We start from the raw sequence: 26,489 nt of genomic DNA on the forward strand, positions 1-26,489 counted from the left end.
TAAATCTCTCCTCTGTTTTTTCCACCAAATGCATCCGATGAAGTGAGCTGTAGCTCACGAAAGCTTATGCTCTAATAAATTTGTTAGTCTCTAAGGTGCCACAAGTACTCCTTTTCTTTTTGGAAAAAGAGAAATACTGTATTCTGGCCAGCCCAATTTTTAGTATTTGCAGAGTAGCCTAATTGAAGTGGGACTAATTTGCATCAATAAGCATGACTTAAACTTACAAGGCTAAGTTCCTTAAGTGGCTAAAAGAATACGAATATTATTAAGAATAAAAGGCTAGAATCTCACCTTATTTTTTATATTGAATCACTCCTTTATTTGACCTACCTTTCCTTTATTTCTTGTTATTTGCATCATAGTTGGACCCATTGTGCTGGGCATCACAGACCGCTTCTGCCACAAAACACTTACAGGCCAAACAGACAAAGAAAGATAGGGGAAACAGAGGCACAGAGCGGTTGACTCACCCACAGTTTACGCAGTGAGCCAGTGGTAGGACTTACATCCCCGATCAGTGATATAACCTCTGTCACCTACAAGGAAAGCCTTTACTCTGTGCTTTGCCTTAGTATATTGATTTAAATGACTCTCCCCTAGGAGCCCATGTGGTTTATAGTGTTGTGCTGTTTATAAAGTTCTCATTTGAAGGCTTCCATTTAATACCTCTGTTATTCTAGATGTTATAGCTGTTTGTACACCTATAAAAAGAGTTATCCTCCGGCTGCCTGAATGCTCCAGTAGACTGGGAACGTGAGGCATCGGCAGCAGAGTGGCTCGCTGGATTGCCAGGGAGCTTACACCTGCTTACTTGCAGACAGAACAAGTAATTTAAAGTTGCAGGTACTAATGTGCTAAATTCTCTTCACATCTTGTGCAGCTGGGGCATTCAACTGCACAGTTAAGCTCTGAGGGTATGTCTACACTGCAGTTAAGACACTTTGTAGGTCCTAGAGCCCAGGCTCCAGCCTGAGCTCGCATGTCTGCACTGCGATTAAACAGCCCCGTAGCCTGAGCCCTGTGAGCCCAAGTCATGTGGGTGTCTTAATTGCAGCATAGACATACCCCTACAGAGGCTGGGAGTCTGGTTCAAGTTCAATGAACTCCAACTCCAAAGGGAACATCACAGAGCTGACCTTTTCCTTGTCCCACATTTTTTGCCCAGAGGTCTTTGTCTACTTCCTTGCACCACTCAACAAGCCGGGAGCAGCCCTTCTTCTCTTAGATGCCTTTAGGCCATGGTAGCCTGAAGCTCTGTTTCTTTCTTCTATGGCTGATGGCCCCCTTCAATGATCTTCCACAGGTCTTTTGGAGGCAATAGGGTTGGGCAGATCATAGGTTGCTACTATCTTAAGTCCTTATAAGGAGAGGGACTGGTCTTGCATTGTCTTCAATGCAGTCAGGATCAGCCTGTAGAGTTCTAAGTCTGACATCTTCCATGACAGTACAACTGGGCAGTTTGTAACACTGTCTGTAACAAACACAGAGTAACATAATCATGTAGGAGCAGAAGCAGGAAATTGTCCCATCATGTCTGGAACAGCTTGATGATGACTTTGCCATATTGATCCTACACACTTATCGTCATCTTACCCATTTCAATGTTGAGTGGCTATTGTTTGTGTTATCACACTGTAAAAACAAGGCTAAGAAGCCTGTAGTTACCTGTTTACAGTACATCAGGTATCTGTGTGATACCGTGTAGAACTACAGCTCAGGGGAATGTCAAAAGATTAGATTTAAATGTCTGCTTTGGATCTTAAATTGCTGGGTGACCAAAGTTATCCATAATTCTCTTACCAAGTAAGAGTAAAGTACACTTTCCTGAATTAAATGTGATATCTTATTCCTGCTGCATTTCAAACATGATAACATTTTGATCCTGACAGATTGAATAAATGCATGACACTGACCACACAGTCAGATCTTTCATGAACTCTTGGCAGCTGTTATTTCAGTTTCCAATTTCATATGAACTATGCTGAATCTGAATGCTTCTACAAGATTAGATAGTTATTGATGCACAACTAAAATTTACATTTAGACCACACATGCTTTATTTAATAAGTTGAGGAGAAGAGGAAAAGAACCAAAGCTTGGTGTGTTGGCTGAGGTCAAAATTAGCAGCTGGATCACGAATAAGTGTGCAAAAAGCAGCATATCTTTTATTGAGTCATATTTATACTATTTACAAATAAAAAGAGGCTCCAAGTTCCAAGATCCTTGACCATGAAATTGCTGGTCTGGTCCTGAGTGAAATTAGAGACCAAGAGTGTCTGATTATACCTACTCAGAACATTGGGTTTGGGAATGGATATTGGAGCCAGATCTGAATTTGATGGGTTTGTCCAATTTGACCTAAATCTCTGGATTCAAACACTCCTGATCTTAAAGGTGCTTGAAATCTGAGTCCAGATTTTGCATCTTGATCCTATCTCTACTGACAGCCATATGTCAGGGATACCAAAGTATGTTTGGGCCTGTTCCCAAGAGTGTCCAGTATAGAGAACAGAACGTAGTGAAGAGCCGGTTATGATGTTCTACCACAGCCCAAACATGTGTCTCATGGAATGATTGACAATTTGCTATCTATGTCTTTTGAAGTGTTTTTAAATACCTCATTAATCTGCACGTCGTCATTTACATACATAAAAATGGCAGTCTCACCTTATTTCTGACCAAAGACTTAGCAGCAATTCACAATAGAGATGTCTAAAATTTCATTATTTTTGGAAAATATGCTACAGTTCTTTACTAACAGATGAAATATTACACACAGGCAATAAAACTAAATTATTGCCAAAAGAGAGGAACAAAATAACCTTTTTCTATTGCAAGTCTTCACTTACTCTAATTCACTACATTTAGTAATGGGTCTCCCAGTCATGAGTGTGAATTAGCCAGGTTCTGCTCTATTTAAATATTTAATCAGATGAAGATTGATTAGGAATGGCTGATGCAAACTGGGATGGTAATATCTCTACTAGAAGTATATACAGTCTCTGTATTTGCCAGACATGTTTCTCTGTTAGTATGGTTTTGTAGACTGCTCAGATGGCCCTTTCTCTAGCAAGTCACTCTGTTTATCTCCTCAGAGGCGCTTCATGCCCAAGCTGTAGGCCCCAATTAAACAAAGAACTTAAATGCATGGTTAATCAGGGCCTGGTTCACCTATAAAGGACAATGATAGGTTTTGAGGCCCTCTGAATAAAACTAAGTGAAATTTTTTTTTTTGTTTTTTGCAGACAATCTTTCCTCTGTGCCAGGACTAAATCATTGGTACTGTGTTTCCTATGTATGGACCCAGCTCATCGCACTTAAGCGCCAGAAGAAAATGGCATTCCTGAACTGCGGGTGAAAAGAAAACACATGCTCAGAGGCACTTTTGGCTGCCAGGAGAACTCTCTGTCTTACTTGAAGGTGCATGGGAAACCCACAGATTATTTTCTGATGATGTCAAAGATTGTGAGCAGCCCTCAGGCATGCTGTATGCAGGTAACCCTGTATCAGACAATTGCAGCAGAGACAATCCAAAACATTCAGCATACTCACAATGACATTGCTAAACACACCAGTCACCAACTCGTGAACAAATGCAATAACCAAAAGGGATATCTTTGATACTGGCAGACCAGGTGCCAACTCATGCCAAGGCCCCAGGCCTCACTGAACATATACAAATGCACAGCTGGAAGCCAGTCTTGCTTATCTGTGTGTTAGCATGATCAAAATAGATATTATCCACTTAACATCTAAGAATGTGTTTACTGTTTAGACTTTAAAAATGCTTGTAGGATGCTGCATGTATTGATCTCACTTGTAACCTTTATCGCCCATGGTGTGAGTTATATTGAGCATTTGCATTGTAAAATACTAATTGTGTAACTCACCAAACAGGAAAAGTCATATTCATTAAGGTAAAGGTCTTGCACTGCATAAAAGTTGGCCCACTTACAGCAAAAAAGATACTATTATTATCAAAGGAGAAACCTATGCATGGACTTATGCCATCAGTTTGGACTCTGTTTCTCCTTGTGAGGTATTTTTAGTTCCTTCACTCCAATCTCTTTTATGCTGTCTGGATTCTGAGGGTATGTCTACACTGCAATCAGACTCCTGTGTCTGGCACACGCCAGCTGACTAGAGCTCAAAGGGATTGGACTGCAGGGGCTTGTAAATTGCGGTGTAGATGTTCTGGCTTGGGCTGCAGCCTGAGTTCTGGGACCCTCCCACCTTACAAGGTCCTACAGCCTGGGCTCCAGTCCAAGCCCAGATGCTTACACTGAGCCCCATGAGCCCAAGTCATCTGGCATGGGCCAGCTGCAGGTTTTTAACTGCAGTGTAGACATGCCCTCAGGGGCAAAGATTCCTAAACATGAGCAAAGAGATCTATCCCCATGCTGCTTGGCATGGGTTATCTTTGAAGACATTTTGAATTAACAGTTTACTACACCGCTGTCACCTTTTGAATTACAGAGCCCTGGTTCATTTGTGTATGTATGCTTGCTTTAACCTGTAAATAACATTTCTTTTTCCTAGTTCATAAACCTTTAGATAGTTTATTACAGGACTGGCTACAAACATTGTCTCTGATATGAGATTCTAAAGTACAAATTGACCTCAGGTAAGCGACAGAACATTTTGCAACCTGAAAATTTCGTGATCTTTGATGTAAATGACCATTTATTTCTAAGTCCAGCTTGTCTGGGTAGCAAGACAGACTGGAGTGTCCAAGGGGAGTGTCTGTGACTCCACTGTAGAACTGTCACAGTGAACCAGGAGTTCACATTTGTTGCTGGGTTGGTGAAATCTAACTATAGAACACACCACCAGTGTGGGGTGTCTGTCCTGTTTTTTGACAGTCTGTCCGGAGTTTGGCACTTCCAGTCGTGAACCATGCCAGACGGTATGACAATATCTCTCCTTAATCACAACCAAGTGACCTCCCTCCACAGGAGACGTTCACTGATGTTTGGGAACTTCTCGGATCTGGTGGAGCTGGGCTCTGTGGAATAGCCTATTAACAAATACAAACATTGTTTGTTTTTGTTCTGCAAAAGACAGACGTTGTGTGGAGCATAACAATGGCTAAGTGCACCTATTGGATGCGATTTAGGCACTGGACCCTTTGGGAATTGACCCAGCCCAGAGGAAACATTTCTTCAGTGTAGGTGGGGCATACCCACTTCACCATCTCTAAAGCCAGTCAGCTGCATAATACTAGCTGCTGGTTGTACCAACTCTCATCTCTGTATACAGACAGCTCAGTATCACAATTAAGGACTCTTCTCCTCCCTACTCCTTTCAGGATGATTTGTGCTTCAGGGGTGTACAGAGGAAGCAGTTCCCACATTCCTCCAAATTTGTCCATGGGCGAGGGACATGGAGCACAAAGTGGGTCGAAAGGCTCTTTGCATTCTTCCCCAATCCTCATGCACCCGTGTAAAAGCTAGGGATAATCTGGCCCAACGGATCGGGGAGCTATGGGAGAGCTAAAGTCGGAACACATTGCAGTGTCTTTAGAATCCAAGATGTGGAAATCATATTTTGAGTTTAGGTAGAATCCTTTCCCCCTTTCTCTAAATATTGAGAGCCTTAGTGAATTTCCATGACAGGCTGGAATTTGTGCTATGGGGTGTGGTTAACCAGTTTTACAAACACCTTTGTGACTAATTCTTAATGTCAATGGGTCTGCTTACCTGAGTAGGGAATGATCATGTGTGAGGGTTGCAGAAATGGATCCACAACATTTACATCTTCAAAATCCTTTACAAATATTACCTAGTTCCCAAAACACCCCTATATCCTTAGTATGCCTTATCCCCATTTTGGGAAATTGGGATGCTGAACCCAGGAGAGGAAATTGGTGTCAGCACTGGGATTAGAATTCAGGGGTTTCTGCTTTTAAGTCCTTTGGTAATCACCACCAGATTGTGTCTCTTTAAAAAAAAATGTTTAAAATAGATTGAGATGAAAAGAGTAAATCTCACAATTATTCCTAAAGACAGCCTTCTTTTTTTAATTTTAAAATTCTGCATCTGAAAACACAGTATGACAGAAAGCATTTATATACAACCGCAGTGTTTTTGGTATAATACAGTATTTAATACATCCATTTCTTTTTCTGCAAAAAAATTTGCTTTGTCAGACAAAAAAACAAACTCCCATAGACAAAGAATACCGCTAAGGCACATTGTTTTTCTGCTAAATGAAAGACAAAAGGGTGCAAAAATGGGTAGTGCAATAATTGCTGAAAATCACATTCTACTACAAGAAAAGCATTCTGACTTCTGAACTTTGATTACCAGTCAATTTAAGACATTTTAATATCTCATAAAATACTCCTTTAAATAAATAGCAAAATATCTACATCTTTCAGTGTGTGCCATTTGAATTTCCAATTTTTTTTAAACTTTACTGTATATACATGGTTTTTTCTTAATCAATAGATTACAAAATATTTCTGTACAGTTTTATGCATATTATGATATATAACAAAATAGTTATTTCTGAAAACTATATCACTACCAGTCTCTGAGGGAACATTAATAACTTATTATGGAGTACATTAACCAATACAAAAAATCCAAATCAATGGAACAAAAATGAAAAGACAAAGTTAAAGATAATTTCATTAGCTCAAATTAATGTGTGTATATCATACACTATGTTTTCCGTGTAAACCCTTTTCTGTGGTCTTTGGGTTGTACCACTATCAGAAGAAAAAAAGATGATTCTCAACCTGTGGCCCATGGGCCACTTGCGGCCCAATCAGCATCCAGCTGCTGCCCATGTGACATCCTCAGGGCCATACAGGTAGTATTGGATGTAGCCCACAATTGTAAATAGGCTGAGAACCACATTCTGGGTCCTTAAAAGCACTGCCAGCCTGCTGGGAATACTGGGACTATTGAAACTCTACTGTTCTCAGTGCCAATGAAGCAAAGAGTTAAAAATAAAAGTGTCTGAACCTGATCCAGAGACCAGACTGGGCCATACTTTTAATAGTAGTTAGGTATCTAAAGATGTGAATTGGTGCATATAGGAATTTTAAAAGCCATGGGAGTTTGTTACCTATCTACATCTTTAGAGCTTAAATACCTTTAAAAATTTAGCCCTAAATGTCAGAAGTTCTTCTGATTTTTAATCTTCATTGAATTACATAAAGTCACCAGGACAGATTCTTTCTCAGTTACGCTATTGTAAATCAGAGAGGAACTCCAAAGAAGTCACACTGGAGCGAGTGGAGTTACTCCAGGATCATGCTGGTGTAACTGAGACCAAATCTGTACCGCTATACAAAAAGTCATGAAGTTAGCATTTTGTAGGTAATTAGACAACCCAGTTTAGCTATAATATGTTGCAAAAGAGAATTCTCATAATTTGCTAAGGTTTATAGGTGCATTCAAGCCTTCCTTTTGCCCAAAGGGAAGGTCTTTTTTTTCCTTGAAGACTGCATTTGTAAGCAATTCCAATTGTATTTGTGAAGTGTCTGCTGACAGCTATATAGCTCTGAGTTGCAACAGAAATCTCAAGGTGCCTTTTATTAGGTTGACAACAGACAGAGAAAGAGACAACATCTAACTTTCCACTACAGTTTAAGGCCACAATTTAAAAAAAAAAAAAGGAAGAAAGTAAGGCTTTTTTAATTGTGACGTTCTGTGAATTGCCCAATGTGAACATACACTTAGAAATTCAAAATGATATGATCTGCTTCAGGAAATCTAAACCAAGATCCACTTTCTGACCTTTAGGCTTGGGCCTTTTTTGTAGATAAACTTGAAAAATAAAAAAAACTGCAGTCGACATTCTCCTCCAGAATATTCCCAGCAAACTGAAGTTGCCCTTCTTACAAGAGGAACGACTGTCTTTTCAGTCAAGGGTGGTAATTACAACAGAACCAAAGACAAGTAAGTCATTACAATGTTCAAATGCAGCGCAATGATCCGTGCAGAAAATTGTTACTCTGTTATCAGAGGCACCTGTACAATATCTTGCTGTTTATTTGGCAAGGTTACAAGTAATACTTCCAAATTGTAACAAAATAGTGAGAGAATTTGCATAGATTGTACATTCAGCTCAAGGAGATTTCTGGTACCTTTTTTGTTGTTGTTGTCAGGTAAACTTGTTTGCAGACATAGTGAGGTAGCAGCTGTGATAGCACCCATGGGCAAAAGAAGGTAACCAAGGTTGAAGCAAACAGCGATCTATACACTATTGTTGCTATAAGAGAACCAAATAAATATGGCATCTGCAGTATTACCGCATCACTATTGATCATAGAAAACACCACATGTAACTGAAAATAGCCTAAATGCTACCGTGGCCCTTGCGTCAGCTAACGTGAAAATCTCGTTGTTTCAGTTCAAAATATTTTGGGCTTGATACTCCTCTCATTCACACCAGTTGTGAATCAAGAGTCACTCCAGAGAAGTCAATGGAGTTAAACCAGTAAGTGGTGTGCGAGGAGAATCAGGACCATTGTGTTATACTCCTATAACACAATGTGGAATTGTGCAATTAACCATTCAAATCTCCCTTTGTACTCTGCACCTTCTAACAGATTGCTATGCAATGTAATTATTATTTCCACCACTCAACAGTAATGAGATGTTTGTGAATGCTCAAGCTACACAATGAAAGAGACTATTTAACACAAGATTTCCATATCTGAGGCCAGATCAACCCCTCCCATGTAAAACCTGCAGGAGAGGGCTGAAGGGCAGGAATATCCCAGGAGGATCCCTTTGCAGAATTTTCCCCACATTGTCCTCTCTACCCAATGCAAGGAGAGAGAGATCCCTCTTGCACAAACCACACAGATCCCCTGGGATCCACATGGAAGCCATGTACTGCTATGGAGCCCCAGATCTCCTGCTGCTGCTGCATTGTAGTGTGGCCCCACTGTGGTTAGGGGTATCTGTGGCTGTTCTGGTGACCTCTTTAGCAAAGGAGACCCATTGTGGAGGAAGCTCTTCCAGAAAAGTAACAGAGCGAGAGGCTGTGCTCTCAGGTAATTCTTGCAGAGCCAGCCGGGGAACAATGCAAATCTCCCAATCCTACTGTTTCCTAATGCTGGGTCACCTATTCCCTAACCCTAGCCCCCATCCCCCACGGATTCCAACCTCCAGAGAGCACTCTTTTCAGAATCCTGAGAACAGGGGACAATGCTGTGAAGTCTACTTTACTTCTGATGCTTGAAGTGTTCATATGAGGTAATATCCTAAGCATCCTATGTTTGGGGCCTAGGATCATTCTTTAGTATAGATGAAATAAAATAATGCATTATAATGTTACTTCCCATTAGCAAACTGGAGTAAGGAACATTAGGAGATGCTGCTAACCACCACCTGATGTGTTTGTCTTTTTCTGTTAAAATAAACTAAGTTATTACTAAAAAAAGAAAAGGAATACTTTTGGCACCTTAGAGACTAACAAATTTATTTGAGCATAAGCTTTCATGAGCTAACACGGCTGCTACTCTGAAATAAGTTATTACTGGATAGTTACATATCACCACCTCTGAAAATGGGGGAAAGATAGTCCCTGATGATTACCAGCACCTTCAGAGCATCCTTCTATATATCTTTGCACTGAGCAAACTGATTTGCTTTCAAAAGCAAACTTTTCTCATTTATATCTGGGGTTTCAATGCAGTCTGGGGGAGTTGGGCCACACGGGATGGGTGCATAACTCCCTTACAAGTTATGAAAATTCCAGTCTATATGTTCAGAAATAACATACGAACATGTATGGATGCATGAATTACTCTCTGATCTACAGCCAGCATTTGTTTAATAATAAATCTAAAAGCACTGAAAATAACCGAGCCTGTGGCAGGGCAGTTCCACCCCGTGACCACAAGTGAATGTGTTCTCCTTTTGATCTACATTACAGCCACAAAAACTGTGCTGTGGCTTCATGGTATAGTGGCCTGCTTTCATTCTGAGGGGAGTATTCTCCCCTCTCGCCTTTGTGGGTTGAGGGGACGAATAGGGGTCTTAGAACTCAAACAATTTAAACTCATAAAGGGTTTTGTTTTAAGAGCTAAGTAATACATTGAAACAGTCAAGCTGTAAGTCTTAGATAAAAAAGGGGGAGGGTCCAGAAAGATGTCTGTTCCAGTTTTTAAAAACTGCCACTCTGATGCGGCTTCATGTTGTAAAAATCAAAAGGTTAACGGCAGAAATATCGTTGTTTTCATGACTTCTCCTGACAATACAGATATACTGCATAGTATAACCTACTTGTACAAGATGGTAAATGCTACTTTATGATTAGCAAGAATTCAAATTCAGCCTTCGTATAAGGAAGTTCAACTCAGCTGAAGATAAAGGATTTAGCCCAAGGCTTAGTTTGGCCAGTTGGTTTAAGCTTTGGAATTCTGAGAAAGACAGAAGGCATTCTCATGGCTACTTCCAAGCAGAGAGTAAGAGGCAATCTGTGGAAGCCAGGGAGCACGGCATTATAGCTATGGGCAAGCTGACAGTTCTGTTTCAAACTAAGAGCACGTCTACAGAGCAGCTGGGAGCATGCTTCCAGAGTGCGTGTGCTCGAGCTAGTGCACTAAAAATAGCACGGTAGCTGAGGTGCCAGCTCGGGCCAGCAACCCGAGTACAAACCTGCCCAACCCCCGGGTATGAACATGAGCTGCTACAGCCACACTGTACCTGTGTGTCTGTCTACCTGTGCTGGGAAGCCCATTCCCAGCTGTGGGACCTGATTCAACCTTAGTTGAGGGCTGTAGGTGCCATTGAAATCAATGGAGAGTTGCCCCATAGAGTCCAAACAAAATAAAAAGCTGGGTTTTGTTTTTAATCAGAAAAGTCAAAACCAAGATCCCATAATCCCAGCGCTCCTGAGCCTTAGAGTGAAATAGATAAGAAGGAGTTTAGCTTCCCCTTTGTTGCAATATAGAAATACTTTCTAAGGTTGGTGCTTCCTTTACCCTGCATTACCTCCTTTCGAAGGCTTTGGATTTTCTCAGTTCTTTGTTTGAATCACTGACTCTAGCGCCCTCTTCCCTATGCTAGTGAATAAAAGGGATTGTGATGTTACTGGTACCATTAGATTTGTAAAAGATGGCCAGAGGCTGAATACCCGTTAGCTGATCCTTTGGAAGGTGCTGCAGGATCATCATTAAAGCAAAGGTATGTGCAAGATTTTTTGTGTTGAAGCCAGTATCTAAGAAAGTTAATCTATTACACCCTACTGTATACACCTAGCTCTCTACACTTAGCAATAGAGATATAGCTTATAGTAGTCCTTGCCAATGAGAAAATTGTTAGTATACTCTGTCCCTTCAGTCCTCCATATAGAACAAAAATGAGGACATGATTTTGATACTAAAAATGTCACACATCAGTAATCTAATATATAAATATTATTACTCCATATCCAGTCAAACTTTATAAATAAAAAAATTGGTCCACATCTAGAAAATAAACTCATTTGAACTAATTTCTGTTAGCCTCAAGGTATAATATCACCACAGAAACAGGTCTGCATATCACTAGGATTCACTTTGGATTTAATTAATAAAAAAAGGTATGCAGATGTTCTGCATTTTGCCACATATCTTTCCGGCCTGAATCAGGTTGATTGATTGTACAAGTGTCACATGTCTATCTAGCAGCAGGGGCATGGTGTTTAAATGAGCACATCACTCCACACAGTGCATATGGAAATACACACTTCTCCCATGGAAGGCATATGGTCACAGCTGGCTTTCAAATGGAATCTTATAAAATATCACTAGCCAGCACGCTTTGAAAATACTATTAGAACTTTCAAATGAACACATGTATAACTTGTTTGTTTCATATAAACTGTGGCTCCCTACTTCGAATTCTCCTTTTTACCAAATGTAAGATCTGTGAAAGTTATTCTCTTCTAACAAGACATAATGTTCATCACAGGTATCAAGTGCCTGGTATTTTAGAACTAGAAAAGACACTGAGCAGAACCTAGACCTTAGCAGTACTGCCTTAGCAATAATTTTGGGGCAGGCTCTGTTCACAAATAGAAACAATCTTGCTTGCCATGATTTTTCACTTCATAATTTATAGAACTTTATGACACGTTGTCCATTATATTTTATATTCCTCTGTATCTGCAGAATAGCAGCTATGGTAGAACATGATCATTTGGGTCGAAAGTTTGACACCCACCTCAAATAATGCTGTGAACTGAAGCTCTTGAAGAGTCTCATTCTCTGCTGCTTTTAAACACATACAGACTTTATTCATAGCCCAGTGTCATACTTTCACTTATGCTGGGCTTGAGTCTAAAGACCGTACTCAGAATCATCCATCCACAGAAGTTTGCCTAAGAAGGACTGCAGGATTTGACCTTTTATTTTTACTTCTAGTATTTTAATAGCAGCACTGTCATTGCCGGCTTGCTACAGTACTTGTAGATTCTTTTTGTTATTTAGAAAATAAAATACTATAAAATATTTCTTTTGTTTACAACATAGCATAAAATTTATATGTCACCAACAATTTGGGTTTTTTTTAAAATTGTGAAATAGGAATTAAAACAAAGTCCTTTGAATCTCTTATATTTTACATGATACAAGTGGTGGCTACTGTTCTATCCATAAAAGAGAGACTGGATTGTTTCCAACTTCTGTTTGAGAAATTTAATAATGAGAACTTCCCAACAAAGCATTAAAAAAAACACTCCTCCTCAATAATAAAAAAGGTATCAAATTTAAAAATCTGATTATCTGTGTGTGTGTTTGTGTGTGTGTGTGCGCGCGCGCGCAAGAGTCCAGATCTCATGAATTCATCAGCAGATTTAACTGGAATGATCTAAAGACTAGCAGAGTGGATGAATCTTATTATTTATACCCTAATCCATGTCTGAATGTGATCCATGTCTGAATCTCTATTTGATCTGCAGGGCTTTAGCCATTGCAATTCCCATTGGGTCAATGTGGCTAAAACCCTAAATTCATAGTGAAGATTAGTGGTTCCCTGGAGATTTGACATTTCGGATGGAATGTTAGATAAAAACTATTATTTTTTAAAAAGCACTGAAAGAGAAGTGTTTCTATTATATAAACTTGTTGGCAATATTGGTCTGAACACACTCACCACTAGAGCCAGCTAAAAAACAGGAACATTGTTTAGACAGAAACTTTCCAAACAGCTCTAATAACTACAAGCTTTTCTAGAACTACAGCTCCCAGCCTGTCAAAATCAAGAAGGTAGAAAGAAACGGAGGTCTGAGGAGGAAAAGGCCTTTTCTTAATAAAGGCAGCTTTAGTTAGTAAGATAAAATTTTCAAGCTGCAAAAGCAGCACCTACTAATTAGTCATTGACTAAAAACATAAAAAATAAATATTTAAACTGTTCCTCCTATGCATCCACCTTTGTTCCAGATAAACATTTAAATGTTCTGCCTTAATGCCAGCACAGCTGACATTGCAATTTCAAGTCCAACGCAAATTGCAGGAGCTTTACACTAAATGGAGAAAAATATAACAAGCCATTGGGATCTCTGTTTTATGGTCATTTTACAACCATTATTTAAAAGAGAATTCAACCTTTTTTGTGATATGTGGTTATGAAAAGATTTAAGGGTCTATTTCCTCCCTGATGTGTGAGCTTAACTCTCATTTGCAGTAATGAAAGTTATACATGCCACAGAAGGAAAACAGACACCTTACTTTATTAAATTAACAGGGCATTTTATAATTAATCTCATCAAGGTTCCTTGAAGTTTTTGGGTACATTGTACTCAAGGGATCACAAAATAAAAGTGAACATTACATGCAAAATGCTTCAGCTGGAGATGAATTTGCATATAAGAAAAATATTTTAAAAAGTCCTCAGAATTTAAAATCGGATTTTTTTCAGTGTTGAAAGCTTCAAATGATGTATCACATCCGTATTTAAACAGGATACAGCCTGCCCAAGAGTCAAAAGGGTCAATACAAGCAATATTAGAGCTTGTTGACAAAAATAAATAAATAAAATAAAAGCACTCTGAAGAAGAGCATTTGCTCTCCTTCATTCAATTCATGGCTTCAGTCAGGAATCTCCATTACACTCAAGGTGCCACTCACCACAACCTTCCAGATGTACCATGCAATCTCAAAACTATCCTTCTTCATGAATGCTGGCAGGTCTGGGACCAACAAAGGCAATTAGCATTAGACTAGTTAGCTGCTACTTAAAATAGTGCAGAATCAGCTCACTGCATAATTAGGTCCCAGTCTTTTGCCCACTGAAATCAATGGAAAAGGTTCCAAACCTAAATCATTAAGGGCCAGATTCTGCCACTTTGACTAACTCAGAGTAGAATCTTACACTGTGAGTTGGCCCATTGAACCCAATCAGGCTACTGATGGAAAAGGGTATGCTGCCATGTGAGCGGCAGTATCACAGCCTGGGCCTGAGCGTCCACACATATAAGCTGCATGCACAAACCTGCTGATGTATGTGGACTTTGCACACCTGCTTATATGCAGAGGGTGTTCTGTGTGGATTTTTTTTAAAATGCAGATTTCAATGGGGACAAGAATCTAGACATTGGGTAATGAGAATACTTATTTTTAATACTGCAAGTGGTGCCCAGACCTTGTGGTGACTGATGACTATTCATAATAGGAATAAAAAATATCATTTTATAACACTCATTTTGTTCAGAGATCATCAAATAGATGAGAATGTCTGACCTCTAAAAAGAGAGAGGAAGCCTAATTCACCACTCTGTTAGCTTAGTTTCTATGCCAGTGTGATGCACGCTGGACTGAAACTAGAGTTAACACAATGATGAATCAAGCCTAGAAATTCTTAACATTATAAAAATAGTCAGGGTGGGTTCCAATTTTTTTTACATCTTGTAAAACATTTTGACCATATTTTATAGATCATTCTCCCCGTGAAGGATATATTGGAGTTTCTGGTTATTTATGGTAGCAAAATAATTAAAATGTAAATATTCAAAATATGCATAGGTGTTTTTGACAGAAGATATTTTTAGCAACTGCTCCTTTTTTACCCTCTGAACATACCAGATGTGCTATGTTACCATTTCATAATCGGAGCAAGAAAATGTTGGAGCCTTTTAGATACGAAGTGAATGAAGAAAGGTTGTGACTCTATAAAAGATAGAGAGGAGATGCACAGTGCTGTTGAAGCTTAGACTGATGGATCTGAAGGAGAAACAATGCCAAAGATTTTGCCAGATTTTTAAAAATAGACAACAAAAAGTTTCATCGAGGTTTTGGAATCTGTAGACAGGTTCATATATAAGCAAGGTTAAATTCTCTTTTAAAACCTGTGCCAAAGAAGGGTATACCAGATGCTACCTCAAACGCCCATCAGGTTTAATGGGACCCAGCTCTGACTTAGGGTCTGGGCTCAGGGAGCTCCAGCCTGTTTGACTGCAAGCCTGCATGACTGGACAGGAAGTTGGACCTGTGCTACAGACATCCACCGCTGACCATATGCTGCTGACCAAGGTGTCCACCCAGTTCTCCAGCTTGGTACCTATGAGCACTGCATTCTTTTTTGCCTGGTCCACTTGAGATGCCTTGATAGGGATATTTAAAACCGGATTCAAGCCTTGGAAGCTCTGCTCCATGTATGCGTTCTTAGGAGGCCCACTGTGCAACCTCATGGATTCTTCTGAAAATACAAAAAATAGAGCCCCGTAACAAATGCAGCATTTGGGATGTAACTCTAGGACCTAAACAAAATGCTAAGGTTACCAGTGTATCAAACTTCATTTCCATAGTGTTGAAATTGTCCCGTGTAACCAGGATGTGTGGTCTGTTGGGCCCAGGCTTTTAGATCTCACATGCTCTAGGTTTTCCCATACTCAAACAAAACCCCAAATCATGAGAAGGCTACATTATCAAAATAATGGGGAGATTGGGTTGAAAGTATTATTATTATCATTAATTCTTTGTATTACCATAGCACTGAGGAGCCCTAGTCATGAGCCAAGACCTTATTAAACTTAGGTGCTGTACAAACATGGAACAAAACAACAATCCACTTCCCAAAGAGCTTGCCCCGATTACAAGAGAATCGGATAAAATGGGTGAAGTTCAGAACTGGAACTTAAACAATGCTCAGTTCTGCTCTGAACCTAAACTCCACACTTTCCAGCTGGGTTCTATCCCAACAGCAAACATAGATGGACTGACTTAACCCTCAGATGGTGAAATGAGGACAGAGAAATGAAAGAGAGACCTAGAAAACCACTGTGATCATCACATTAAAGCTAGAGGATCAAGGAACTGTATTTCAAAGGAGAAAACAGTTAAATAATATTTGGTACAAAAAAGGCTGCCAAACTTTTTCAGACTTAAAAGTGTTATCTTAAAGCATTTGGTTTGGGGAAATGACTGAGACTTGGGGCTGTTTTTTCTGAACAGATTCACTCCTCCCTATCTTTGAAAGACTGTGGATATGTCACCATACATTTATTAGCTTGACCTACCTCCAAAAACTGGGTGGTATCATTCCCAGAACTTGAAAAGATGTTTGTGTTGGACAGTGTAGATGAGGTGATGTAATGAATGACCCCAATGTGGTTCCTGGAAGCACTTCAGGTTGAACCATTTTTATTGGAAACATATTTTTAATAGCAATCACATTTCAAGCTCTTGTGTGAGTAATGCCTAATAATACCCTTCAGTGCACTGTGGTTTTTTTCCTTGCTGCAATTCTTCTAACTCACTAAAATGTGGCACATTGCCCAAAATCTTAATATTCAGTCATATCTATGAAATTACAGAAAGAAATAAAACAGAAACAAAAAGAAAAATAAACCTACAATACTATGGCAAATACTAAGGCTATGTCTACACTTAAAATGCTACAGTGGCACAGCTGCCGGTTCAGTGTCAACACTGACTACTGTGATGGGCTGGGTTCTCCTGTCACTGTAGTTAATCCACCACCCCAAGAGGCAACGGCTAGCCTAGCCCGGTCCACAACAGGAGTTAGGTCAGCACAGCTACATCTCTCGCGTGTGGATTTTTCACACCCCTGAACAACAAATATGTCTCATTGACTTCAGTGGGACTATTTGTAGAGTAAGGTACATGCAGGGCTGGCTCTAGGCACCAGCAAAACAAGCAGGTGCTTGGGATGGCACATTTCTAGGACTGGCATTCTGGCGCCGGCCATGCTGCCCCTAGAAATGTGCCCCTGCTGCCCCAGCTCACCTCTTCCTGCTTCCCTGAGTGCGTGGCCGCCACTCCGCTTCTCCCCCCTCCCTCCCAGGCTTGCCGCGCGCAAAACAGCTGTTTCGCGTGGCAAGCCTGGGAGGGAGGGAGGAGAAGCCAAGCGGTGATGCACTCAGGGGAAGCGGCGGTGGTGGAGCGCAGGTGAGCTAGGGCGGGAAGCGCTTCCTCTACCCTGTCCCGTTACTTCCTGTGCTCCCCCCCGCTCACCTCCGCTCCGCCTCTCCCCTGAACACGCTGCTTCTCCCTTGCCTGAGAGGGAGGGGGAGAAGCGGAGCAGCGGCGTGTTCAGGGGAGCAGGCGGAGCAGAGGTGAGCTAGGGCGGGGGTTGCGAGGAGGGGGAGCCACAGGAAGCAAAGGGGGGGGGATGATGCAGCATGCCCGGGGGAGGAGGCGGGACCGGGAATTTGGGGAAGGGGTGGTGTCGGGGTGGAAGGGCATGAAAAAAAAGGGAGGGAGGCCAAAATTTTTTTTGCTTCGGGTGGCAAAAATCCTAGAGCTGGCCCTGGGTACATGGAAGCAGAATCTGGCCCTATGAAAATATTCACTATGTACCTTTTGCTAAAACGCCTTACAGGTGTGAATTCTCAGTTTATACACTTATTTCTTTCAGTTCTCTTGTAACATCAGTACTCAGTGTTGCATAAAGGATTTGCTTAACTTTGCCAAGATACACATTGTCTAGAACACAAAATGGGCTCATTCAAGTCCCTCCAGGGCTAGGAAAGTCACACTATGTTCAGATATCATTTACAGGCCAGAAATCACATGCTAGTGTCTACAATTCCTGTCTCATGTCCATGATGCTCCTTTATTCATCTGAAACCCTATTTTAGCTAAGATTTTGCCCTATCCCCAAACCCATTAGACAAAACAGGGTTGTGCCATGCAGCTTTACTAGAAACGCATGTCTGACAGAGGACTGTAGTAGGAAACAAAACAAGGACACAATTCAATTTCCTGCTTTGGAAGCAACTAAATATGTAAGATTGTTTGTAAACCTATTAATTAAAAGGGAATGCCTAAGCAAGAAAACAAAACAAATAGAATACTGTAACACAGCACTGACAGAGGTACTGACTTTCAACTCAAACACAAAACCAAGGAACTGGCCACTTGTTAAAAGATCCCGGAGCATTTTTTGCTGGAATAAGGGTATTAATCTCGGGGTCCTTGACAAATTTGAATTTAAGCAATTATATTTTGACTCCATAACTCCTCCTTGTAGTTGCATGCTATTTTGCATGTCCATCATTAAATTGTTGTGTTGTTCTGCGCTATTGAGGAGTTAATGTGTTGAGTCACAGAGCTAGCTGTATTTCAGTGGTGAGCAATACAATTTTGGCATACCATTTGTAAAAGTTTATAGTGCCTTTTTAGATGGACTTATATGAAAGGTATTCACAAAATATTATTATTAGTAGTATATATCTATGCAAGAGAAAATTGCTTAACAGAATACTCTGCTTAAGAGAATAAAACAATATTTCCCATTTGACAGAAGTCCTGTTGTGGCACAAAGTGGAAATCTTTTTCTTTGGTTTAAAAGACAAGTTGTGGAATTCAATAATTGCACTACTTAGATCTGGCACTTTTCATCCACTGATCTTAAACAGTTTTACCAAATTGGGCATCATTATCCTCATTAAAGACATAGGGAAACTGAGGCACAAAGAGCAAAGCAACTTGCACAGTGTCACGCAACAGGTCACTGGCGGAAGTGAGAACAGAACTCAGATTTCCGGACTCCTCATTGATAGGATCTCACTGCCTCCCATAAGCAACTTTTGTAAAAGGCACATTATGCTGTGACCCAGGGACCCCTTGATGCCAACTGGCAGAGAGCATAAAGGGTGCATAGGAATTTATAGGCATGTCCTGACTCTAATGTCTACATAATAGTGCACCAAAGCATGGCATGTGAGGCCTCTATGAACAGCCAGTAAAGCATTGGTCATCCTAATCATAGAATCATAGAATCATAGAATATCAGGGTTGGAAGGGACCCCAGAAGGTCATCTAGTCCAACCCCCTGCTCAAAGCAGGACCAAGTCCCAGTTAAATCATCCCAGCCAGGGCTTTGTCAAGCCTGACCTTAAAAACCTCTAAGGAAGGAGATTCTACCACCTCCCTAGGTAACGCATTCCAGTGTTTCACCACCCTCTTAGTGAAAAAGTTTTTCCTAATATCCAATCTAAACCTCCCCCATTGCAACTTGAGACCATTACTCCTCGTTCTGTCATCTGCTACCATTGAGAACAGTCTAGAGCCATCCTCTTTGAAACCCCCTTTCAGGTAGTTGAAAGCAGCTATCAAATCCCCCCTCATTCTTCTCTTCTGCAGACTAAACAATCCCAGCTCCCTCAGCCTCTCCTCATAAGTCATGTGCTCTAGACCCCTAATCATTTTTGTTGCCCTTCGTTGTACTCTTTCCAATTTATCCACATCCTTCCTGTAGTGTGGGGCCCAAAACTGGACACAGTACTCCAGATGAGGCCTCACCAGTGTCGAATAGAGGGGAACGATCACGTCCCTCGATCTGCTCGCTATGCCCCTACTTATACATCCCAAAATGCCATTGGCCTTCTTGGCAACAAGGGCACACTGCTGACTCATATCCAGCTTCTCGTCCACTGTCACCCCTAGGTCCTTTTCCGCAGAACTGCTGCCGAGCCATTCGGTCCCTAGTCTGTAGCGGTGCATTGGATTCTTCCATCCTAAGTGCAGGACCCTGCACTTATCCTTATTGAACCTCATTAGATTTCTTTTGGCCCAATCCTCCAATTTGTCTAGGTCCTTCTGTATCCTATCCCTCCCCTCCAGCGTATCTACCACTCCTCCCAGTTTAGTATCATCCGCAAATTTGCTGAGAGTGCAATCCACACCATCCTCCAGATCATTTATGAAGATATTGAACAAAACGGGCCCCAGGACCGACCCCTGGGGCACTCCACTTGACACCGGCTGCCAACTAGACATGGAGCCATTGATCACTACCCGTTCAGCCCGACAATCTAGCCAGCTTTCTACCCACCTTATAGTGCATTCATCCGGCCCATACTTCCTTAACTTGCTGACAAGAATGCTGTGGGAGACCGTGTCAAAAGCTTTGCTAAAGTCAAGAAACAATACATCCACTGCTTTCCCTTCATCCACAGAACCAGTAATCTCATCATAAAAGGCGATTAGATTAGTCAGGCATGACCTTCCCTTGGTGAATCCATGCTGACTGTTCCTGATCACTTTCCTCTCCTCTAAGTGCTTCAGGATTGATTCTTTGAGGACCTGCTCCATGATTTTTCCAGGGACTGAGGTGAGGCTGACCGGCCTGTAGTTCCCAGGATCCTCCTTCTTCCCTTTTTTAAAGATGGGGCACTACATTAGCCTTTTTCCAGTCATCCGGGACTTCCCCCGTTCGCCACGAGTTTTCAAAGATAATGGCCAAGGGCTCTGCAATCACAGCCGCCAATTCCTTCAGCACTCTCGGATGCAATTCGTCCGGCCCCATGGACTTGTGCACGTCCAGCTTTTCTAAATAGTCCCTAACCACCTCTATCTCTACAGAGGGCTGGCCATCTCTTCCCCATTTTGTGTTGCCCAGCACAGCAGTCTGGGAGCTGACCTTGTTAGTGAAAACAGAGGCAAAAAAAGCATTGAGTACATTAGCTTTTTCCACATCCTCTGTCACTAGCTTGCCTCCCTCATTCAGTAAGGGGCCCACACTTTCCTTGGCTTTCTTCTTGTTGCCAACATACCTGAAGAAACCCTTCTTGTTACTCTTGACATCTCTTGCTAGCTGCAGCTCCAGGTGCGATTTGGCCCTCCTGATATCTTTCCTACATGCCCGAGCAATATTTTTATACTCTTCCCTGGTCATATGTCCAACCTTCCACTTCTTGTAAGCTTCTTTTTTATGTTTAAGATCCGCTAGGATTTCACCATTAAGCCAAGCTGGTCGCCTGCCATATTTACTATTCTTTCGACTCATCGGGATGGTTTGTCCCTGTAACCTCAACAGGGATTCCTTGAAATACAGCCAGCTCTCCTGGACTCCCTTCCCTTTCATGTTAGTCCCCCAGGGGATCCTGGCCATCTGTTCCCTGAGGGAGTCAAAGTCTGCTTTCCTGAAGTCCAATCATTGCAGGATGTACGTACACATGATATTTAAGGACTTATGTGTCTATACTGAAAACTATGTTCTTAAGGTATGTAAGTTAAGACAGCTCGACAGAAAGTTCAGGCCGGGAATAGGAGACAGTTCTCTTCCTGGATGACCCTTGCGAAACTTACAATGTGAGTCTATCTGCATACAGAGCCACCAGCACAGTTTGCAAAAATTAACAGGAAAGAAGCCTACAGGAAAAAATGAGTACGGAGGAGGCTGTCCTGTTTACGAGTAAAGACAATGGATTGTTGGAATACATCTAGGAATACAGGGGCAAACCCAGGATACTTCGCCTAGGGCACAAGTTACCAGTCTACATGTCTTATGAACAGAGGATCACAGCCAGCCAGGCTGTAAAATGCTGGGAGAAAGACTTTGGGGGTAAGCTAAACTCTACAGGACCTGGTTAGATAAGACTATGCTCTATAATGCCTGTTATGATTTTATTTAATATGTAGCCATTTGTTTCCATTCCACCTACTTGCTTCTTCTCAAATCTCTATTTGTTAAATAAATTTATTTCTTTCCACTGTAAACATATCTAAGTGCTGTGTGTGAAGGAGAGAGGTGATCCTGAGATGCAACTGGCAAACTGGGATGTACTACTCTTGTGGGACCTGTGAATTCTGCGAGCAGCCAGTGGAAGGAGGACTGGACACTCCATGGGGATGCTCAGAGGTTGGAGTGTGCCCATCACTTTCCTGGAGAGAGACAGCAGGGCCTGTGTAAGCTGAAAGGGGAGTGCTTGTGTTGTCCATGGCTGGGAGAGTTGGGGAGCTGACCATCGGCAGGCACAGACAAGGCTTTCTCACACTAAAGTGAGGTGCCTTGCAACCCTGGGTACTTCTGGGAAGCATCACATATGTAGCTAAGGCATTGATACTGTATATTAAATTGGTATATTTGGCTCTGACCTTGCACTCCTCCCACAGAAAAAAGGAAGGCGTATAAGATCAGGCCCCATACAAATAAAATACATTTTATAGTAAAAACAGTCATGGTCATAACATATTATTGATAATTAATTACTCTGCAGTCACTAAGCCAAATTCTTTGTCAGAGTATATCCCAGTGAAACCTCTCTGATTTCAGTGGTGGGCATGAGATGTACATCAGTGCAAAATATAGCTTATTCATTCTAAATTACAATCTTAGGATAAAAATTTTGCTTCAATTTTTGTTGATTCTCCACACTGGGTGCACACTTGACTCCTCAGTAGCTTTTCCTAGTATAATTTCTCTCTCTCTAATGGGTGTGCGTTCCATAGTCTGTTGCAAAGATTAAAACTTCAGCACTCTTTTTTTGGGTTCTTCAATGTGCGGAAAAAGAAGTTACAGAGCTGGACAGAGGAGTGGAAAGTGTGGCTAGCTTGGTGCATAACAACACTGTGTTTGTAAGTTTTTTAAAACAATACAGATTAGAGTTTTTCTTGAATTCCACTGAACCCCCCAGGCAAGGAGGTAATTTTTTATTGACATTTTGTTTGTCTTTTCTTGCTGCAAACAAGACAGTGTTGCATTTGCTCATTGTGAAACTAATCGGCTTCTTGTCAACTGGATATGAACTAAATTTCTAAGCAAATCCTTTTGCCTGTAGGGTTTTTCTCTGAATGAGAGCCTAGTGAATAACAGTTCCTTTGAAGCAATGTGTTTGCCTGCTGCTGCTGCTATGTTTATCTGTCACATTACCTCTGGTTTCTCATCAGACACCTGAATTCACAGCAGTTGTGGTACTAGGTTTCAACATCATTATAATCCTTATTGGTGAAATTCATATTGATTGAGCAACGGTGAGTAACCATTGATTTCCTCCCAAAAGAACTGGCAAAATGAAAGCTTCCCAGTATACATTAAACTGAATGATTTATAAATATGGATTATTAACTCACTAACATCAAGTAATAGTTACAGGGCATGGGGTACATATTCAGAACACTGTTATGCACTTGGGTCCCATCAAAAGGGAGTTGTGGTTGCAGGGCACATGATTAGGAGGAAGTATATGACCTACAGGAAACTAGATGTAAAGATTTCTGCCTCCTAGCAGGAGCAGCAAACAATTGAGACCCTGGCTTGGGAAATGATAGATGTGTCTCTCCACAGTAGCTAAGAAAGGGCTTTCCCAGAGGAGATGTATGTATCTTCCCCTGGGATATTTCATATGTAGTGGAGAACTTAACTCAGCACAGAGGGGATGATGTGGTTGCTGCAGAACTGCAGGATGCGAGCGACAGAGTGGGCTAGCCGCCCTGAGGACATGCACTGGGTTTCAGACAGGACCGTGCTTGGGGCGGCTAGCCCACTTCTCCATTTATGCAGTTGTGGCTACACAGTTATTTTTAGCATACTAGCTTGATCAAAGCTAGCACAAGTATGCCTACCTGGGCTGCAAATTACACCTCCAGCTCCAGTGAAGATGGACCCCGAGACTTTGGGTATGTCTACACTTTGGAAGTGCAATTTCCAGCTTGAGCAGGCAGACCCACGCTAGCTCTGGCCGAGCTAGCAAGCTAAAACAGAAATGTAGTCGCAGCAGCATGAGGCGCTAGCTGCTGTGAGTCTAATCCGGTCTGAGATGATACGTATGTACTTGAGGCAACCAGCCCCTCCCGTTGCCATGGCGACATTTCTCTTTTTAGCTCTGATCGAGCTAGCACAGGTATGTCTCTTTGAGCTGGAAATTACACCTCCAGCTCCAAGTGTAGGTGTACAAGTGACATGCCCAAGGTCACACCACAAATCTTTTGTGGAGCAGGGAACTGGACCCACATCTCCCAAGTCCCAGGTCCTAACCACTGGACCATCCTTTCTCTCATACTCCTCCCCATATCGGTCCCTCTGCCTCCAACAAATATCCTCACTGATTGTATTCTAGTCCTTGCACTGTTCCGATGTCCTCTCCCCAGCTTCTTAACTCTGGGTCCCATGCTGACACCTGCCTCTCTGTGGGGAGGGAGAACCAGTTGTGCCGGCAGGCAGTGTGAGGGGAAATAAGGAGATGATGCAGGGCACTGAAAGGATGAAAATGCAGCCAGTGCGTTCTGTGGCCTGCGTGAGAATTGCCAAGGAGCCTGAGGCAGGAAGGGGGAGAGCTGGTAAATGGGGTTGACGAGAATAGTTTCAAAAAACAAGGACATTTAATGCCCCCAAACTTAGTTAACACACAGTTAAAGTTGTGCAGTGGTTCCCAGTGGCTTTTCAGAGAGTGGTAAACTTAAGTATCTGAACACCGGGAAATGAAGATTTAAGGCAACGCAAATCTAAACATCTGAAAACCAAGAAATACAACTCTAAGCACATACCACTCCTGCCTGGGTTGGGGGGCTGGATGGAGTGTGTGGAAGAGGAAGCTGGTTTGGAGGGGTGTGTGGATTGGGTGGGGAGGCCTGCCTGGGGGGGGGGGCGGGAGGTGTGGTACGGGCATAGGGTCCAGCTTGGTGTACAACTCAGACTATGTAACCAAGGGTGAGACCTAGTAAGCTGCTGCCTGTGATATGTATATGCAGCAGCATAGAATGCCAGACAGCAAGGAGCCATTTTTTACATGCTAATGGCTCCTGAAGTGCTAATGACCTCATGAGATGGAAAAGGGATGGGTAGCTGGAAATGATGGTATGTGTGGAGGATGATGGGATGATTGGAGAGAGAGCTGAAGGAGGAGGAAGACACACCAGTCTTCTCAAAGTTACTGTAGCCAACATGGGGTAAAAAACTGTCAAGGTTGTGAAACGCAGACCATGTCTGGGATTTCTCTTCCTGCCCTGTCAACAACTCCACCCTCCAAACATATCAAAGCACGAGCATTTTGATAATTCCACTATATCAAAGTGCTATGCTCTTCAGAATCACATAACGTTCTTTACATTTAAGTAGCCACTGTAGAACTTTAACCGCAAATCTATGTGATAACTACAATGCCTAAATGAACACTAGCTCCTACACAAAACATTTTTCTTTTTGTTAAAACAACAAATTCATTGAAATTCATAGGAAATTCATTGAAAGAAACCCTTTATTAATGCAGAGTTAAGATTGCTCAGTAGTATCATGTGCCCTTCCAGTATTCGAAGTTCAGCAAAACTCAAACCTCTGAAAACCAGGAAATAAAGAGTTAAGATACACAAAATATAACCTTAACTCTGCCCTCTAGAGCAATGACCAAATAAGTTCATAACACATATACTCACTGTGACCTTAAGAAACCCTCAATGCCTTAGCTACACATGATGTTTCCCAGTGTTAAGAGGTATCTCCTGGCTTTAGTGGGAGGAAGCCGTGTCTGTGCCTGCCAGAGGTCAGCTCCCCAACTCCACCAGCAAAGGGTTTACTGCTTTGTAACAGTAATTCCTGACAGGCCTGAAAAACTCACTACAGCTAGCACAATGCTTTCACGGTATTTATCAATAAATGATGTCCCGTAAGATCTTAAGTGAAAGCCAGGATCACGCTGACCATTAATATTGTTGTGAAATGCATGTGCTGATATTATGGAAAAAGTTATATATGCAAAATGAAAATATGGTCCTCAAGTCTGAATCAAGGCAGAATTGACAAACAGGTTTTTGCAAGACAAAGGATGCCTTGGTTGACGTGTACATTAAGCACTGTGAGACAACACAACAGAAGCTAGGTTTGTACATGAAGTCAACATGAGGATGTAATGGCAACGCAGAGTCAGCACAGTGGGGAATAAGCCCAGGGGGGAGGAATCCTGACTCTGAGAACAAAACAATGAATTTTGGAGGATATAAAGAGAAAGTAAAAGGACACCTTTATCCTGCACCTGAGGAAGTAACTGAGCAATGCAACTACATTCATGAAAATGGGATCCCAAGCAGCACTGGATGGAAATGCTGCAAGTAAACTTTGGGTGAGATGAAATTGTTCTTTCGACAGACTATTAGCCTGGTAAAATTAAATTTAGTCTCTAAATAGTGTGCACTGATGTTGTTTTATATGTAACCTTCTCTTTCTATTATCCTCACTCACTTTCTTTTAACCTTTGAGTATAAACATATGATTGTTTCCACTATAAATGTATCTCAGTGCTGTGATGTTACACAGGAGCTGATCCTCAGTTGTACACACCATTTGATTTGATTCAGCATCCCC

The 26,489-nt window shown here is 41.6% G+C and overlaps 1 protein-coding gene across 1 annotated transcript in view; it reads right to left on the minus strand.

Moving 5' to 3' along the window:
• Window positions 1-7,448: 7,448 nt before the first annotated feature.
• Window positions 7,449-26,489, minus strand: part of XYLT1 (xylosyltransferase 1) — a 329,653-nt gene continuing 310,612 nt past the window's right edge. The window contains exon 12 of the mRNA XM_038419801.2: window positions 7,449-15,644. Coding sequence (XP_038275729.1) covers window positions 15,322-15,644 — 323 coding nt within the window. The 3' untranslated portion in view covers window positions 7,449-15,321. The remainder of the gene's footprint in view (window positions 15,645-26,489) is intronic.

This window comes from Dermochelys coriacea, chromosome 10 (genome assembly GCF_009764565.3).
Source record: "Dermochelys coriacea isolate rDerCor1 chromosome 10, rDerCor1.pri.v4, whole genome shotgun sequence".
NCBI classification, from domain to species: domain Eukaryota; kingdom Metazoa; phylum Chordata; order Testudines; family Dermochelyidae; genus Dermochelys; species Dermochelys coriacea.